At 53.6% G+C, this 16,500-nt stretch overlaps 1 protein-coding gene across 1 annotated transcript in view; it reads right to left on the reverse strand.

The window, feature by feature from the left end:
• The window catches only part of LGR6 (leucine rich repeat containing G protein-coupled receptor 6), a 118,558-nt gene that overhangs the window by 69,047 nt on the left and 33,011 nt on the right, over nucleotides 1-16,500 (reverse strand). The window contains exon 4 of the mRNA XM_045787893.2: nucleotides 11,630-11,701. Within this exon, the coding sequence (XP_045643849.1) occupies nucleotides 11,630-11,701 (72 nt within the window). The remainder of the gene's footprint in view (nucleotides 1-11,629; nucleotides 11,702-16,500) is intronic.

Genomic DNA, 16,500 nt, shown 5'->3' on the forward strand with positions numbered 1-16,500 from the left:
GAGAGAGAGCAGCAGCTGGAAGGGGCCTGGGGCAGGGTCCTGGTCGTACTGGCCGGCCGGCTGCTGATGGCACCTGGTGTGATGTCTGGCATATGGGAGAGGCTCCGGGAAAGTCCCTTCCCTCTTTCCCTCCCTTCCGTCTCCTGCCTTCTTGCCTTCTCTTCCCTCAGTCTTGTCCCATACTGTCGCCTTGACACTGAAGAGAGGCATGGGGCCAAGGTCACCTCTGCTGGATGGTCCTCTGTGGCCCCCAACCCCACAAAGGGGCTGCATTCCCACTTGCAAGGTGATCAAGACAGGACATCCTGAAAAAGCCCCTGAAGAAAGAGTTCATTTCTTCTAGGAGACACAGGGAGAGGGGAGAGAGCTGGGATGGCCAAGCTTGCCCTTTTTCCTCAGGGAAGAGATTGCTTTGCAAGGGGACAAAAATGACCTCCTCTCCAGGGGCTGCCAGGGCCCCCCAAGGCTCAGCAACCTTTCAACAGCCACCACCCCAGAGCAGCTCGTCCTCACCAAGCACTGTGAGCCTTCTCTCCTCCCTCTCATCACCCAGGCCCCTCCAAGGTCCCCAAAGGTCCTCCTGACTAGCTCATTGTTGGAGTGATTTTATTTAAGGGTGACAGGGGAAGGAATTGGCTCCCAGTCCAAAAGCAGGTGTTAGGGCTAGAGAGGGGAGAGAAGTCACCCTGGTGAGAGAGTCTCCCAGGGGGTCATATTCCAGAACAACTGCTCTTAAAGCCATCTGGTTGAAGAGGTCACAGAGGTTCATAAATAGATCGTCCCCTTTCAGAGCCAAAAAGCATCTGTTGGCCTGACCTGGGTTCCAGCTAGCTGCAGCCCTGCCACTAACGCACTGGGTGACACCGGGAGAGTTGCCTCCCCTCTCTGCTGCCTGGTTTCCTCACCTGTGGAAGAGGCACTTGGACTGGGTGACCCCACAGCGCCTTCCAGCTGGGTATTCTAAGGTCCTGTGGTCTGGGGTGGGCAGCCTCCACCCACGTAGCCTCAGCCGGTGGCCAGAGCAGGAGCCCGGTGCGTTCACAGCCTTTTCCGGTTGGTGTGTGGATCCCCACACTCCAGCAAGCGGCTGGCAGCCACCTTGGCTCCAAAGGCTCATAAACGGGTGGAAAATTACTCATAGACTCTCGGAAAAGACCACACTTTCCCAGACCCTGACAGTCTTCTCTCACTGGGATGGAGGATGGCGGCAGGCTGGGGAGTGGGGAGCGGGCGGCTGGTGTGGCAGGGGCGCAGCCAGGGACGGCTGGCTTCAGGCACACAGGCACTCTCTCCACCTCTTCCTGGCTCTGATCTGAGCCTTCTCTTAACTCCTCTCTGGACTATTCCAAGGCTTCCGTGGCAAAGACTTTTGACAAGATGTTGTGAGCTCCCAGAAAATGTCAAGAGTGGATCGGAGTGAGATGGGGCCAAATCCCTTCCTGCCCCCAGGCCAAATGTGGCGAGTGTGATTCCAGAGGACTTTCAGAACAAAGTGCTCTACACTTTCCCCGTCCCTGTGGTTTTAGGCAGCTGGGAAGTTCTTCCCAAAGTCTAACCATTGTGTCTCCACCTGCATCCTCCAAGAGATCCTCTGGTACAGCTCATTGCCTCTAGGTGGGTCCACAGTCAAACCATTCCAAACCTCGCATTTCTACCCTACAGGTGCCAAGGGAAGATGGGGACGTAAAAGGGGCTTTAAGGCTTGAGGACTTTGCATAGAAAGTCCTTAGGGCCTAGGGGATAAGGGCAGGCATGAATGGACATGGACGACTGGGAATGATCATGGCCCATCTTAACTGAGGTTGGGAGAGGGGCACGGTGCCCCAGAAGCTCCTGGACAACAGAACAGTGATTCTCAAATTGTAATTGTGTACAGATAGCCTGGAAGGTAAAGGGGTAGGTCTTGTTAAAATGCAGATTCAGATCATTGGAGCTTGAGAGAGGGCACTGCCAACACGTGCCATGGCTCCCCAGTGCTGCTGGCCTATGAGCCACGCTTGGAGTAGTGAGGGTCAGAACAGTGGTTCCCAAATCTGGCTCTGCCTCAGATAGCACCTGGGAGGACTCTTTCTCACATCTGGAGTCCTGGGCATCTGCCTTAGAGATTCCTAGTCAGGCGCTATGAGAAATGGCTGGGGCATTTTGTAAGCTTCCCTAAGTGTTGTGAAGCAGACGACCGTGGGAACCAGACCTCTGGGGTCCCTCCCAGCTACGGGCTTCATCTGCATCGTCTAGGATGGTGGGCTTGGAATTCGGGTGAACTATTTATCAATTCTATGATCAACTTCCCAATCCTTAATTTTCTCTTCTATAAAATGGAAATCATAGTACTTCCTGTAGAAATTTGTCACAAGGAACAAAGGTGATACCTGCTAAGCATTAGCCTAGGGCCAGGTACACAGTAAGCATTCAACAAACATTAACCACCAGCAGGATTCTAATCACACCCTTACTGGGCTTCACCTGGTTTTCATCATTTTGGCCAACTCCCATTTTGCTCTTACACACTAATTTTGTATCATGTCCCCTTGCACTGACCTTCTGTCTTGGAAGCTTGAGACCGTAGTGTATGGGAGGGGCGGAGTGAAGGTGGGCGTCTGGTGTGTGTGATATTCCCACATCAAACCATGAGCTGACGAAAGGCGGGCTTTTGTGTTATGACTGATCTCAGTAACTTCCAGCCAGGCATTCCGGCACTGAGCAAAGCCTGAACAAACAAACCAATGGGGAAGGATGGAAGGGTGGAAGGGTGGAAGGGTGGAAGGGTGGAAGGATGGAAGGATGGATAGATGGACAGATGCCAGGGGCTAGATCTCCTCTTTCCTCTGGACATACCGAGGACCCAGGCCAGGGCTCTGCCCTGATGTCAGCTGCTCAGAGAGGGCATTAATACAAGTGGATGGAAACTTGCCTCTGTCTTCTCCCCACCGGGGAGGGGGTCACCCAATTCTTGGCTCTACCTGGGGCCCATGTGCACCTAAATCACATCTGAGTCATTGGGTCCCACACCCCGACCCAGGGTACTCCTGCCTCTCTCAGATCTCTTGGGCCTAAGCCTCGAAGAGCTCCATGGGACTCAAGGGGCAGGCGGGTGGGGAGACCCACAAGTCTGGACTGAGGTGTTCCTCCTGGGGCTGAGACACCACGCTGCTCCTGGGTGGCCCTGCTTGGGCCGGCTCTATCCCAGACCAGCATTTACAGCTGAAAAAAACCTCCACAGGATCCCAGGACCCAGCCCACCACGGACACTCTCCTAGAGTCTCCTGGAGCCAAATTACCCATGTTCAGAGCTTCATCATATGCAGGGGGCTGCCCGCGTGCCCGCCCACCCACCCACCTCAGAGCAGCCTCTGCCCCAGACGAATGTAGTAATCAACTCCCGGAACCTTGGGGAGATCCAAATACGGTAGCATATAATCATGGAGCCTGAAATAGCTGTGCCAGGGAGGCCATCTGCCACCTCGTGCGTCCCTGGGGACCCCTCAGCTGGGCCCCACAGCACGGCTGGGCCTCAGGGCCCTTTCTGGCAGGCAGGCAAGTTTGGGTGGGACTGACAAGATTCACTAGATCACCTGAAGGGCTCAGGGGCAGCTTGGGGGGGCTTCTCCATGCAGACTGGGCATCTTTGGGATGGGACTTGGATCAGAACTACCTGGACCTCAGGGCCTTTTTCTCCCTGGGCCTGCCCGCCTTGGGCTTTACTTTGCCAGATGGCCACACAGCTGGCTCATGGGCTACTGCCCTCTGTAAGCCTCCTGTTCTCATTCTGACCTGACCCTCGGCTCTTCACCCCATGTGCTCTCCCTGAGGCTGCAGGCTCACTTGCCCTTCTCTGCTCTCCCTCTTATTCCTTGTGGCTGGTTGGAGAGGGGCTCCCTAAAAGGTAAGTCCATGTCCTAACTCCCAGAACTTGTGAAGGAGAACTTATCTGGCAAAAAGGTCTTTGCAGTTGTGATCAAGTCAAGGCTCTTGAGATGAGATCATCTGGATTGTCTGGGTGGGCCCTAAATCTAATGACAAGTGTCCTAACAGGAGACCACAGAGAGACACAAAGAGAAGAGAAGTCCACGTGAAGATGGAAGGCAGAGACTGGGTGATGCGGCCACAGGGAATGCTGGCTACCAAGAGAAGCTGCAAGAGGCCCTGTCGACACCTTGATTTCAGACTTCTGGGCTGCAGAACTATGAGGGAATGAACTGCTGTTGTTTTAAGCCACCCAATTTGCTATGGCGGCCCAAGAAAACAAATAGATCTCTTTTCTCCAGGACTGATTCTTAATCTTCAGTGTTCATGGAATCCCCTGGTGGGCTTCTTAAGACACAGACTGCTGGTCTCTTTGGTCCACAGATTCTGTTTCAGTAGGTCCAGGGTGGGGCCTGAGAATTTGCATTTCCCAGGTAATGCTTATGCTGCTGGTCCAGGGACCACACTTCCAGAACCACTATTCTACAAGTTCTATTCATGACTGTGTTGGCCCATTCTCTCCCTCAAAGGCACCTTCCTTGTCTCCCCCAGTGATGTCCTCCTCCTGCCACCGGTGCTCAGGAGAGCAGAGAAAATGCCTCCTTGAGGGAATTCTCCAGTCTTAGGCATTACTGGCTCTTTCTCTTGAAATCACCCTGGCCTTCCACTGGGGCCTTTCAGAGATTTGCTTCAGGGAGGCTGTGAGTGGTATGGTAAGTCATGGTTGGGCTCTTCTGTTCTCACCACAAGAAGACCCTACTTAGTTCCCCCCCTGACTCCATCTCTAACTCACTGGGGATTCTTGAGCAGAGGACCCCCCTCCCCCGCCGTACCTTCCCTCTCAGGTGGGTCTGTAAAATGGGCTATAAATGCTGGTGCAACTCCTTGCAAGGGTGAAATAGAAAAGCTGTTCCAAAGGCGCTTAGGTGGCTCAGTAGGTTAAGTGTCCAACTCTTGATTTCAGCTCAGGTCATGATCTCAGGGTCGTGGGATCAAGCCCTGCTTTGGGTTCTGCGTTCAGCAGGGAATCTGCCTGAGATTCTTTCTCCCTCTGCCTCTGTCCCTCCTGGCTGCTTGTGCTCTCTCTCTCTCTCTCAAATAAATAAATAAATCTTAAAAAAAAAAAAGAAAAAAGAAAAGAAAAGCTGTTCCTCATGAAAAGTTTCTAGAAAGATCTTAATGCTCTTCAGTAGGTGATTATTAGGGACAACCAGCCTCAGGCCCTCTCTCTTTGGGGGTTATGATCAAAGCCAGTGGTCTTTAGGGATCAATGCTCATGCCAGAGTGTCAGCAGCCCTAGCTCCCCAGGCAACCGATATTCTCTCCTTGTTATGGACTGAGTGTGATGGATTTAGGAGGTGAGGCCTTCAGGAGGTGATTAGGATTAGGTGAGGTCACAAGGGTGAAACCCATGTGAACGGGCTTAGTGCCCTTGTAAGAGTCAGGACAGAGCCTGCTTCCTGTCTCTGCTCTTCCAGACGTGAGGGGGCAACCAGAAGTCGGCAGTCTGCAACTCAGGAGAAGACCCTCATCCCCCTACTCAACCATGTTGGCAAGCTGACCTCAGACTTCCAGCCTCCCAAACTGTTGGAGATGAATTTCTGCCAGTTACGAGCCACGCTGTCTATGGTGCTTGGTGAGAGCAACAAAAACTGGCTCCATTCAACCCTAGAACTGCCAGAGTAAGGGCCACAAGAGCCTAGTCCTGGCTTCTTGGGCATCCCCCAGCAGAATGAACCACCCAAAGCCAGCCCTGGGAGCAGGCGCTCTGGAAACACCTTGGTCCCCAGAGCCCCAGCGATGACGCAGTCCTCAGGGCTTGTCGTCGGCTCACTCAGCAGCCTCAGAACGCCCTTGAGAGGCAGCCCAGCACCACAGTTATATGCGTGGACTCTGAGCCAGGCTGCCTGAGTTTTGGACCATGGCCCTGCTACATACTCACTGTAATAACTTTCATCAAGTCACATCACTCTCCCTGTGCCTCAGTGGTCTGCTCCTCTATAAAATGGGGCGGTGAGACTACCAGTAGTAAGCATCCCAGAGGAGGACTGCGAGGAGTAAGAGAGGTAAGAAGGATGAAGACCTCACACATGGCACACAAGTGCCTTCTAAGGGCTGGTTATTATTAGTCTGGCTGTGGTCATCCATCTGGGGGGACAACTGTCCCTTGGAGGGGGGTCAGATGTATGGGATGAGGGGGACCTACTCAGAAGCCCCTTGCTTTCACCTTTTCTGATCCTTGTCCTCATAGAACTGGCCTCTGGCACTGGCCAGAATGGTTTAGCCATTTTCTCGCGGAGAAGTCTGAGTCTTTCCTCCTCATCCCCCCTCACAAATTCCCAGGAGACTGGAAGGGTTCAAGGAGAATGCTCTCCATTGCACAGAGATAAACTGAGACCCAGAGACAGCAAGCACACAGCAATCATAAGCGACTGAGGAACAGGGCCAGTAATCCCATTAGGGCGTTCTTGTATCTCTGGAGCTTGACACCTTTCTCTTGGGACACCTGTCTGCTAATCAACTCGTTTGACCCTCCCACTTTAGAGATAGGGAACCTTGGGCTCAGAAAGGGAGACTTGACCACGGCCTCACTACTAGTTAGTGACAGAGCCAGGACTTAAATCCAGGTCTCTGGATCCTAAAGCATGTATCTTAGAAGACGCATTAAGAGATAGAGGTTAAGAACATGGTACTTTGGGGGCACCTGGATGGCTCAGTCGGTTAAGCATCCGACTCCTGATTCCAGCTCAGGTCATGATCTCAGCGTGATGAGCTCGAGCCCCTGATGAGCTCCATGCTGGCCATGGAGCCTGCTTAAGATTCCCTCTCCCCTTCTCTCTCTGCCCCTCCCCCTCTGCTCCCTCCTCTTGCACATGCACATGCACACACACACTTTCTCTTTCTCTCAAAAAAAAAAAATGGTACTTTGGAATTAGAGCTCAAATAGAATGCCAGCTCAGTTACATCCTAGCTGTGGGATCTTGGGCAAGTTGCTTAACTTCTCTGGCCTTTATTTGCCCCTTTTATAAAATGGGAATGATAGAAGAGTAGCTTCTATCCCAAAATGGGATTTCAGGATTAAATGAGATATGAATGTGCATTTTGAAGTATGTTAAGTGGGAGCCACTACTCCCTCCCCACATCACCCTGAGCCCAGCTGCCTTCCCATGCACACAGGTACACCCCACACACACACACACACCCCTCTCCAGCCCCGACTTCTCCAACTCTACCCCCTCAGCGGCAGGCAGCCAATGTGTTTTAGATTGGCTGGCTCGCGCTGAAGGACTTGTGGTGCTTCTAACTTGGGTTTCAGTTTGGAATCTGGCACCACTCTTGATTAATTTCCCCAGCTCGGCACAATGTTGGCCAGTTTCATGTGGCTATCCTTTGCAATTATGCATTTCTCCCCGTAGGGTATCCAGGATTGGGCTGTTTTCCTGTTTTCTCCCCTTTATTCCTGCCACTGTGCTTTTCTGATTCTTCTCCAGGGATCAGCCAGCCTGCACTTCCCGGGCCCCACCCCAGCCCCATCCTGAGGTCTTTCTGGGCTGTTTTTCTGCTTTTCCATGCACTCTCCCCCTGGCCCTGCCTCACCCCCACCCAGTTTCTATTTTCCCCCAGGCTCCGCTGGCTTCCCGTGGTTTCTCTTGGCCTTGGCTCAAGCCTGGCGTGACACATCTGGCATTGCCATCCTCTCCCTCCCACACTGGTCGGGGAAGAAGCAAGTGTATCCAGGGAGGGGGTATTGTGGAGCTGGGTGCTACCCACCCAGGTGCCAAGCCAAACAGCCTGTGTACCATGCCCAGCTGGTCACCTAGGGCCCCATCCCCTAAACCCAACCCCACTCCTGACTAATCCAAACCCACTTTCTCTTCCCCAGTGTCTGGTTCTAGCTGGTAGAAGGTGAAGCAAAGGACTGAACCTTCACTGAGGTTCCAGGAATGTCCACAAGAGTTTGTGAAGGGACCCTGCCTTTTGGTGGCAAGGAATAGCCTTTCCCAGAGCCCTGAGCCCCTGGGTGGGTCTGGCCTGCTCTGGGGAGGATGTACCATCCCCAGGAGAGATATGGGCAGGGATATTTCTCCTATATACTGCCTTCCTGATCCACTGACTTCCTACAAGAAGGAGGAAATTTCCATTTGTTTGTATTTATCAGGAAGGAGAGAGGGCCATCCGGTGATAGGCACCAAAAGTGACTTCCCTTGAGCCATGATGGGAAGGGCACGGCAGAACAACACTGGGGTACAGCCCTGCCTTCCCCACTCATTAGCTTTGACCGTGGAATAGTCTCTGAACTTACCTGAGCCTCTATTTCCTCATCTGCCAACAGAGGAGGCAATTATGAAGGAGTTTTTGTGAGATGAAGTCAGATCACACACACAAAACATCTCATGTAGCGCTGGCACACAGAGGGGCTCCTAAAATTGTCATTGGCTCCCACCCTCCCCTTTCAGCCTAGCAACCTGGGCTGGTTTTATTGTCTCTGTCTGAGATGGAGGAACCTGAATTCGTAGGACAGAGCCTCACTTAGAGGTCCCCAGCTTCCAAAAGCTCAGGATATAACACCCACCAAATCGAACATTCGAGTTGGGTTATGCACTCCTCCTCTTCTCCACACACACACACACACACACACACACACACACACTGATGTCCTGCAGGTGGGGTGACCCCCTTTCCAGTTTGTCTGAGATGCTTGGTCACCCTACCCACAGGTACCTCAGCAGGTCCAAAGGGACCTCAGTGTCTCCCCTCTCCCTGTGCCCCTCCCCAGAGCGCTCATCCTCCGGGGGTCACTACTCACTTACACTCTTACTGGGCTCTCACCATGTGCCAGGCTCTCAGCAACCAGCCTCTCTGTCCACCCAGATGTGGAAGCCAGAGACACGCCCATCAGCTTGACGCCTCCTCCCCTTCAACTCCACCTCCAGCCCGCACCACAAGCACTAGTAATAACTGTAGTAGCAGCAGCGAAAGGTACTGCTTTTTTATGTATATTAACTCATTTCATTCTATCTTATTGAGATACACAAACACCACCTCCACTTTACCAATAAAGAAAAGAAAGCAGAGAGGTGAACTAACCTGCTTAAGCCCTTACAGGAAGCAAGTGAAGGAGCCCACCCGGGACATCTGCTCCAGATCCTGACGACAGAGCATCTTGCTATTCCGATGCCTGCCTTTCTCCAGTTGCCATTAGGCTCCGTTGGTTCACCAGCCCCTTACTGGCTCCACACCCCCAGGCTGTCCTCCGTAACTACTGCCAAAGTAATCTTTCAGCAATGCAAGCTCTGTCACACTGCTCTCCTGCTGAAAATTCTCCTGTGGCCCAGGAGTGTTCAAATCCTTAGCAAGGTCCACGCCTACTCATTAGGCATTACCTCTTGCTAATTCCAGATCTCTCTCCACCACTGCCCCTCCCACCAGTCCCCCCAACACACACACAGTCCAGCCAAACTCACTTCCTTGCAAAGTTTTTGGAATTACTGGGCTCCTCATCTTTGTGTCTTTGCACGTGCCATTCCCTCTGCCTGGAATGTCCTTCCCTGATTCTTCGCCCCATTGATGCTTACTAATCCTTCAAGATGCAAGTCGGGTTTTGCCTCCGTGGCAAAGCCTCAAAAATAGATCAATGACAAGTTAAGTGAATAATATCATAATAGCCTCACCACACATCACAGCTGTGCAGAGTCTTCTTTTTACAAATCCCTCTCCTGTTTACTATATATTTGATCTTCCTGACAACCCTGTGAGATAGGCAGGGAAGATAATTACTCCCAACTCAAAGGTGGAAAAACTGAGGCACAGAGATGGTAAGGGACACAGTAGTCGGGATCAGAGCCAGGACGTGAAGCCAAATTTTCTGCTTCACAAGACAGTGCTCTCCTCACAGGATTGCAAGAGCCAAAATCTGTTCATCTGCCTTAAAACTGTGGAAGTGGGGGACTGGGTCTCTGACCCCTGCCCTGACCCACCCAGACAATGGGGAGTAATAGGGCTGCAGGGAGAAGCCAATTACCTAGGTCCCCCAGCCACAGTGGCTGCCCATTTATCAGAAAGTACAGAAGAAACTGCCTAAGAGCATCAAAGCATCATGCCTGGTCTGAAAGACAAGACCTTTGGAATTGCTAAGCAGGCAAAAGATGTGATTCACAATTAAAACAAAACTTAACCTTAAAAATAAGTGTGAAGTCCAGCAAAATTCTAATTTTTTTTCCCTTATGAATACCTCTTTGACGCTTTGGATGAAATGTCAAATTCTGCACACACGAACCCCTCCATTTTTGGCTGCCCCTGCTTTGTTGGTGCCCTAAGCAAATGTTTAGTCTGTGTTCGGGGGTGGAGACCAAGCACAGGATTTGCTGGCCTTTGATCTTCTGATGTTGGCCTCTAGGGAAATGCTGGGTTGCCTGCCCCGTTCAGTGGTGACCTGGATGGAGGGAGAAAAGATGTCCGGGGCCAGAGGCCCAGCATTTGTTGGGACAGAGGGTGGGAAGGTGAGAGAGTGAGTGGAGGCAGGAGCGGGCCAATCAGGCAGCTGGGGGGCGCTGGGGTTCAGACACAGGAGCAGGAGGGTAGGAGACAGCCAGGGCAGGGGTAGGGGAGGAAAGTCCTGACCATGGTTGGGTGTGGCACACATAGCTGGCCAGGGCCCCCACAGCTGGACCCCTCTATTTATGGTGCAGTGGGGCCTGAATATGGGTTATAGGAAGGAAAGCCACTTTCCACCTCCTTCATCCTTCCACCTGGATGGGTGGACAGTTTAGAATCAGATACATCAATGGACTGGGCAGGGACCACAGCAGAACCCACAGGCCGAGGATGCCACGGGCCTTCGTCCTGACACAGTGCATGTTAACTGTGCCTCGGTTTCCCCCATGGTTAAATGTTATGCCCAGGCCTGTCTCTCAACTTTTATTTCTCCCAAAATATCCATTTACTCTCCCATCAGATACAGATATCCTTGAAAATTCAGTTGGTTCAGTGGGCCTGTATTAGGCACCTGCTAGGACCCAGGCCCCTCGATGTGCACTGAGTGAATAACACTCAGCACCTGGCCCAGAGGATCACAGCTGGCGAGCTTACATCACTAGACAGCACCTGTTTCTGCTTTCTCCCTTGGACCGTCTTGCCTCCATGATGCCCCTACTGGGCAAGAAAGGAACTGCAGGGCTCCTCGACGAGATGGCTCTGTCCTGGGTGGCCAATGAGTCCCTGAATGCAGTCCCACCCACAAGTAGGGGAGATGGGTGTCTGAGCCTAGCCCCCCTACAAGCCCTGGGAGCTAGAGCAGGCTAGGTGGGGGGAGATAGCCCCTTCCTGACACTTCTTTGGTTGGCACTCTGCCCCAGGCTCCATGGCAGAACGCCAGACACCCCAGGACCGCTGCCCCGGTGGCCCCACCTAGGGAGGTCCCATTCCCACAGTCCTCCGGTGGGGGCTTAGGGCCTTCCTTCCCGAATACACACGCAAATATACACGTACACACACTGACGACAACAAAAAACCCCGGAAAAACCAAAGCCCGGAGCGGCCTGCTCTCTGGAACATGGAGCGAGAAAGGGGGGCCCGCAGAAAGGAGGGGAAGCCGAGGCAGGGGGCCCGGGGCTGTGAGCCAGGACCCAGGAAGCTGGCTCCCCAGCCCAGCCCTCCAGTGACTCACAGAGACTGAAGGCTCGGCAGCTCCCACAGCGCCTCCGCAGGGATTCCTCCCAGCTGGTTGTTCTGCAGCATCCTGTAAGGGGAGGGAAGGGCTTGGAGGACCCACGCAGCGTGCGCAGCTGGGGGGGTCCTCCCTCAAACCCCTGACCCACACCAGACCCCTCCCTCTCGCCCCAGCTTCCGAGCTCCAGAGAGCCCTGGTCCAGCGCCCTGCCCCGTTAGTGGTGGTTCAGAGGCTGCCGAGGAACTGTGGGCTGTGCACGGGGCTGGAGGGGTCTCAGAAGGGCCTCTGGGACGAGGCAGGGCTGACGAAGACCATGGGGACGAAGCAGAGAAGACATGTGGGGAACCAAGACGACCTGGAAGTCAGACCACTTGCAATTCTGTTGGTCTGGTCAGGAAGGACACTGGGAAACGGAGGTTTTTCTCCCCAGGCCTGTGTCTGAAAGGCTGGAGATGCCTGTGAGGAAGGAGAGGGTGTGGATGAGAGCAAGACCCCTCCCCGGGTGGCAGGGCCCCAGGCAACTATTTTTCTGTGGAATCCATGTCTACAGAAACAGTCCGACGGCCCCATCTCACACGGCCCCACAGAAGAAATAACATGCCAGCTGACGGACATGATCCGCTCAGGAGGCTGCTCTTCTGGAACTGGCCTGGCCACAGGACCCCAGGACCACCCCATAGGTAGGAGTCCTGGGGCTCTTCTGGGCACCTGGGAAACCTGATGGGCAGGGCAGAGGGTCAGAGAGCACGCAGAGGGAAGACATGGAGGCCTGGGCTGTCCCTCCGGGTGGCTCTGCTGAGTCCACGCATCACAGCTGGCCTTAAACATGTTTGAACAAGGTACTCTAAGGCACAGGGACTCTAAGACGCAGGGCCCTGAGCACGGATCCTGCTGGCCTGGATCTGAGGGAGGGAGGGAGTGAAGAAAGGGTAAGGAAGCCCCTGGGTGGCACTGCCATCCGAATGTTCTTTACCTGCAGGCCTGGAGAGCTGGGCCCCAGAAATGGGGAGAAGGAGGGCACACAGGGTATGGGCACTCTGGAGTCCAGAGAATAGCTGGGGAATCAGGAAGGAAGCTGCCCAGTGCCCCAGGCAGAGTGAGTGGGTCCTCCCCCAGCCCAGCCAGCCTGCACAGCACCCCGTCCGGCAGCCCCTGGTCCACACACGGCCCCTGAGGCGAGGGGTGCATCCTGATAGGCCAGGTGCCTCAGGAACCTGGAGGGGATGAGCACTCGGTGAGTCCTACTGTGTGCCAGGTATGGCATCCATCCTCTCCTTAAGGCGACATGTCAAACTTTCAGAGGGGAAAGGTCAGCAGACATACACATCTTGCTTGGTATGGCTCGGGAAGGTCACCGTGCTTCAGGAAGTTGAAAATCTTTAAGTTGAAAAATAGTAGCAGCTAACGTGCCTGATCGTAGAGCTTTGTATGTATTGACTCAAACTTACCCCAGAGGGTTTGGTCCCAGAGTCCAAATACCTAACCATTACACACCTGGCCTCCATCAGCAGGGCAGGGGACAGCGAGGGCCAGAAAATGAGGAGTGGGAAGAGAATACACCTGAGTAGTTACCCAGCCTCCTATGTGACTGTCTTGGTCAGAGCCACACCTGTTACCTCTCCTAAACTTTTATAGATAGGTAAGAATCCCACACATGAACTAAACCATAGGTACCACAAGAACAAAAGAATGTTGGCCTCACTGCGGGCCTGGCCAGGAGACTAAGAAGAGCCCCTGATCCAGGCCAAGCTGAAGAAGGGGGAAGGAGAGCCAGACCCTGAGGTCTGCAGAGAACTGGGGCCTTGGCATTGGGGTCCTCCCTGCCCCTGCCCCCGAGGCTGGCTGAGCGCAGCATGAAGGGAAGGGCCAGGCTGCAGGCAGAGGCAGTGCCCAGGGTCTCCTCCTGCTCATACTTTGTTCTCCTGAAGGAGCACACTCCACGGGCCCCTCTGAGCCAGGCTCTACACAGCACAGGATGGGACCTCTCCAATTACAGTTTTGCTTCAGAGGTAGAATTTAGGGGCACCTTCGTGGCTCAGTCAGTGATCTCAGGGTTGTGAGATCAAGTCCCAAGTCAGGCTCCGCACTGGGCCCCTCTCTCTTTCCCTCTGTTGCTCCCCCCGCAACATGCTTTAAACTAATTAATTAATTAAAAATCAACCTTAAAAAAAAAAACCAGGTAGAATTTAAATCTGAGCCTCCCAGGCTTCCTTAAAGTGTAGCAGTCACACCACAGGCTCAGATGTCAGACAGCCCTGGATGTGGGTCCTAAGCTCTGCCTCTGTCCAGCTGTGTGATAGCTGCAAGCTCCTACTTAAACTCTGTGGGCCTCAGTTTGCTCATCTGTAAACTGGGGGTGATGATAATGACCTTATGCACTGATTAAACAGATTAAATCCAATAACCCCCAGGAAACACGCATCACAGGGTCTCAGGCGAAGGAAGCGCTCGGCACGTCAGTGGGCGTTACTATTGACCTCGTTTATCACAGGCTGGATGGCTCGAGTAGGTTACTCCCCCTCTCTGGGCCTCAATTTTCTCATCTTTCAAAGGAAGAGGCTACCAGATGATACATAAACCCTCACTAAGTTACAATATTCAGGGACCCAAGACATCTGCTGCCCTCCGCCCTGCTTAGTACTTCTATCCTTCTAGACGTGTCCACCTCCTGCATCTGAAGAGTGGGCACTTCACTTGGGAATCTCAGGGGGCTGCCTTGATTCTCATCCAGAGGCCTCAGGATGCTTGCAGCAAGGGTATGGAGAAACAATGGTTGGGGCAAACGGGAAAGGCCACGGGCTGCTCAGGCCACCTCACAGGCCCCCACCCCCCCAGGGGCCCCAGAGGCTGCACCTAGTCACTCTGCAGGCAGAACCCCCCCTCCCCTGAGCATTGCAATGTATCTCTACCCCCATCACCTGCTCAGATCCCCCTACCCTCTCCTCTGTCAAATCCCAGATCTAGAAAGATCTTTACGGTCTCTGAATTGTACCTCTCTCCCAACACAGATGCCTTAGCACCTTTGCAGGGCACGATCATCCTTCCAGTGCCAGGGAAGTCAGCACATCCCCAGACAACACATCCCATGCCAGGCAGTCCGGTCTGTTTGTCAAGAAAGTCCTTGCTTTCATGGAATCAAAACCCACTAAGCTGAAGGTCAGCATGGCAGTTGGCTTTGGGCCTGGCACTGTTCCCCTTGCTCTTCCTGGCCTCCTTTCCCAGCCATCACTCCTTTAGGGAAACACAAATGGGTCCTCAAAGCTGGAAGTGCCTTTAGAAGGAAAGAGCCCTTTGTTTTCCAAATGAGGAGGTGGGGGCTCAGGAAGGGGAGGTGACCTGCCCTCAATTACAAAGCCAACAAATGGCAGAATCAGGCATAAGGCCCGTTCAGTCTCCCAGGCCACTGCTTTGGTGACCACATTTCCCTGCTTTTCTCGCTGGCCCTGGTTCTACCAGAGTCTGTCCAATGTGCTGGGTCTCAACCCTGGCAACACAGTAGAACCACCTGGAAAGATTTTTTTTCTTTTTAATCCCAGTGTCCAGGCCATACTGCATACCCAATTAATCTCCGGGGCCGAATCTCTGGGCAAGGGATTTTAGGCAAGCTCCCAGGTGGCTCTAATGTGCAGCCGTTAGTTTAGGGGAAGCCTAGCCCTCGGGACTCCTCCCTCAGTTACCTATGAAGCACCGCTGGGGAATATCCCTCCAGTTTGAGAGGCATTTGGGGGCAGGAACCATGAGCACTAATAGCTAGAAGGTTCCAGAGAGGTGATCCACCGGTGGTTGATAAAGGTTCTTCCTTTGGTTCTGTGGAGGGACCTTGGAGGTCACTGGGGTGGGTGGGCAAGATAGAGCCTGGGGTCTCCCCACCCCCCTCATCCACTGTAACCAGAGAAATCCTCCCTCATCTGTTTTATATATCAGGACTTCTGTAGGAGGTGTTTGTGTTTTAAGTTTCTGCAGTTAAAAATGTTGGCAAATGTATTCCAATGTCTCCATATTAAAGGTAAGAAAACTGAAGAAGTCTGGGTGTCCTCCTTGCCACCTGTTCTGGGATCTGCAGCACCTGAGACCCATTTCCTGACATCCAGTCTTGACAGGATGAGGGCAGTAGGCTCCACCTCCTGGAGGAGAAGGGCTTAGAGGATCTCCCTGGGCTCCTAGAGCTTCTAGCATCCTTCTCCCAGGACCCAGGCAGGAAGGCCCCACTCTAAAACAGCTCACAAGTCTCTCCTCCCTCGTCAGTCCAATTCATTTCATCAACACCTGTGGAAGCCTGACTCTGGGCCAGGCATGGCTGTTGTCCAGCCAGGTGGAGAGTAAACACAGTCAATCGAAGGCCGCTCAATTCAGCATGAAGAGAGCAACACTAGAGGCCAGCCCAGGGAGATATCCTCAGGGATGGGGCCCAAGGGGTAGTCACTCGGCCCCACCCGTCAGCGGCCTCAGGCTAGGGCTTCGGATGGGATCAGCCACAGCTCCCCTTTTCGAGACTCAGGCTTCACCAAGGCGGCATGAGCTAGGAACCCCAAACCACAGTCTCCCAGAGGTTTGGAGCTCAAACCAGGTGTAGGTAGTCTGGGGAAAATCTCTTGCCCAGCCTCTTGGGGGCATGGAGGGGAAGCAAGTCCTTCAACTGTCAACCCCCGTTTCCCCGATCTGGGTCTGGTGAGAAGCAACTGAAGCCCATCAGGAGTCTTTCTAGATGAGTCAGACCCGCCTAACATAGGTATGGTGGTGGCCTTCGCAGGAAAGGCACCAAGGCTCGACTCACGCAGCCCTCGAGAGGAGGCGAGAGGAGGTGGGCAGATGTGAGGAAAGAGGCTTGTGAGCGAAGAGGTGGCTGGGGCACACTCTCTCTCCCTTTC

The sequence above is a fragment of the Ursus americanus genome, chromosome 2, assembly GCF_024610735.1.
Source record: "Ursus americanus isolate L20-20 chromosome 2, mUrsAme1.1.p, whole genome shotgun sequence".
NCBI lineage: Eukaryota > Metazoa > Chordata > Mammalia > Carnivora > Ursidae > Ursus > Ursus americanus.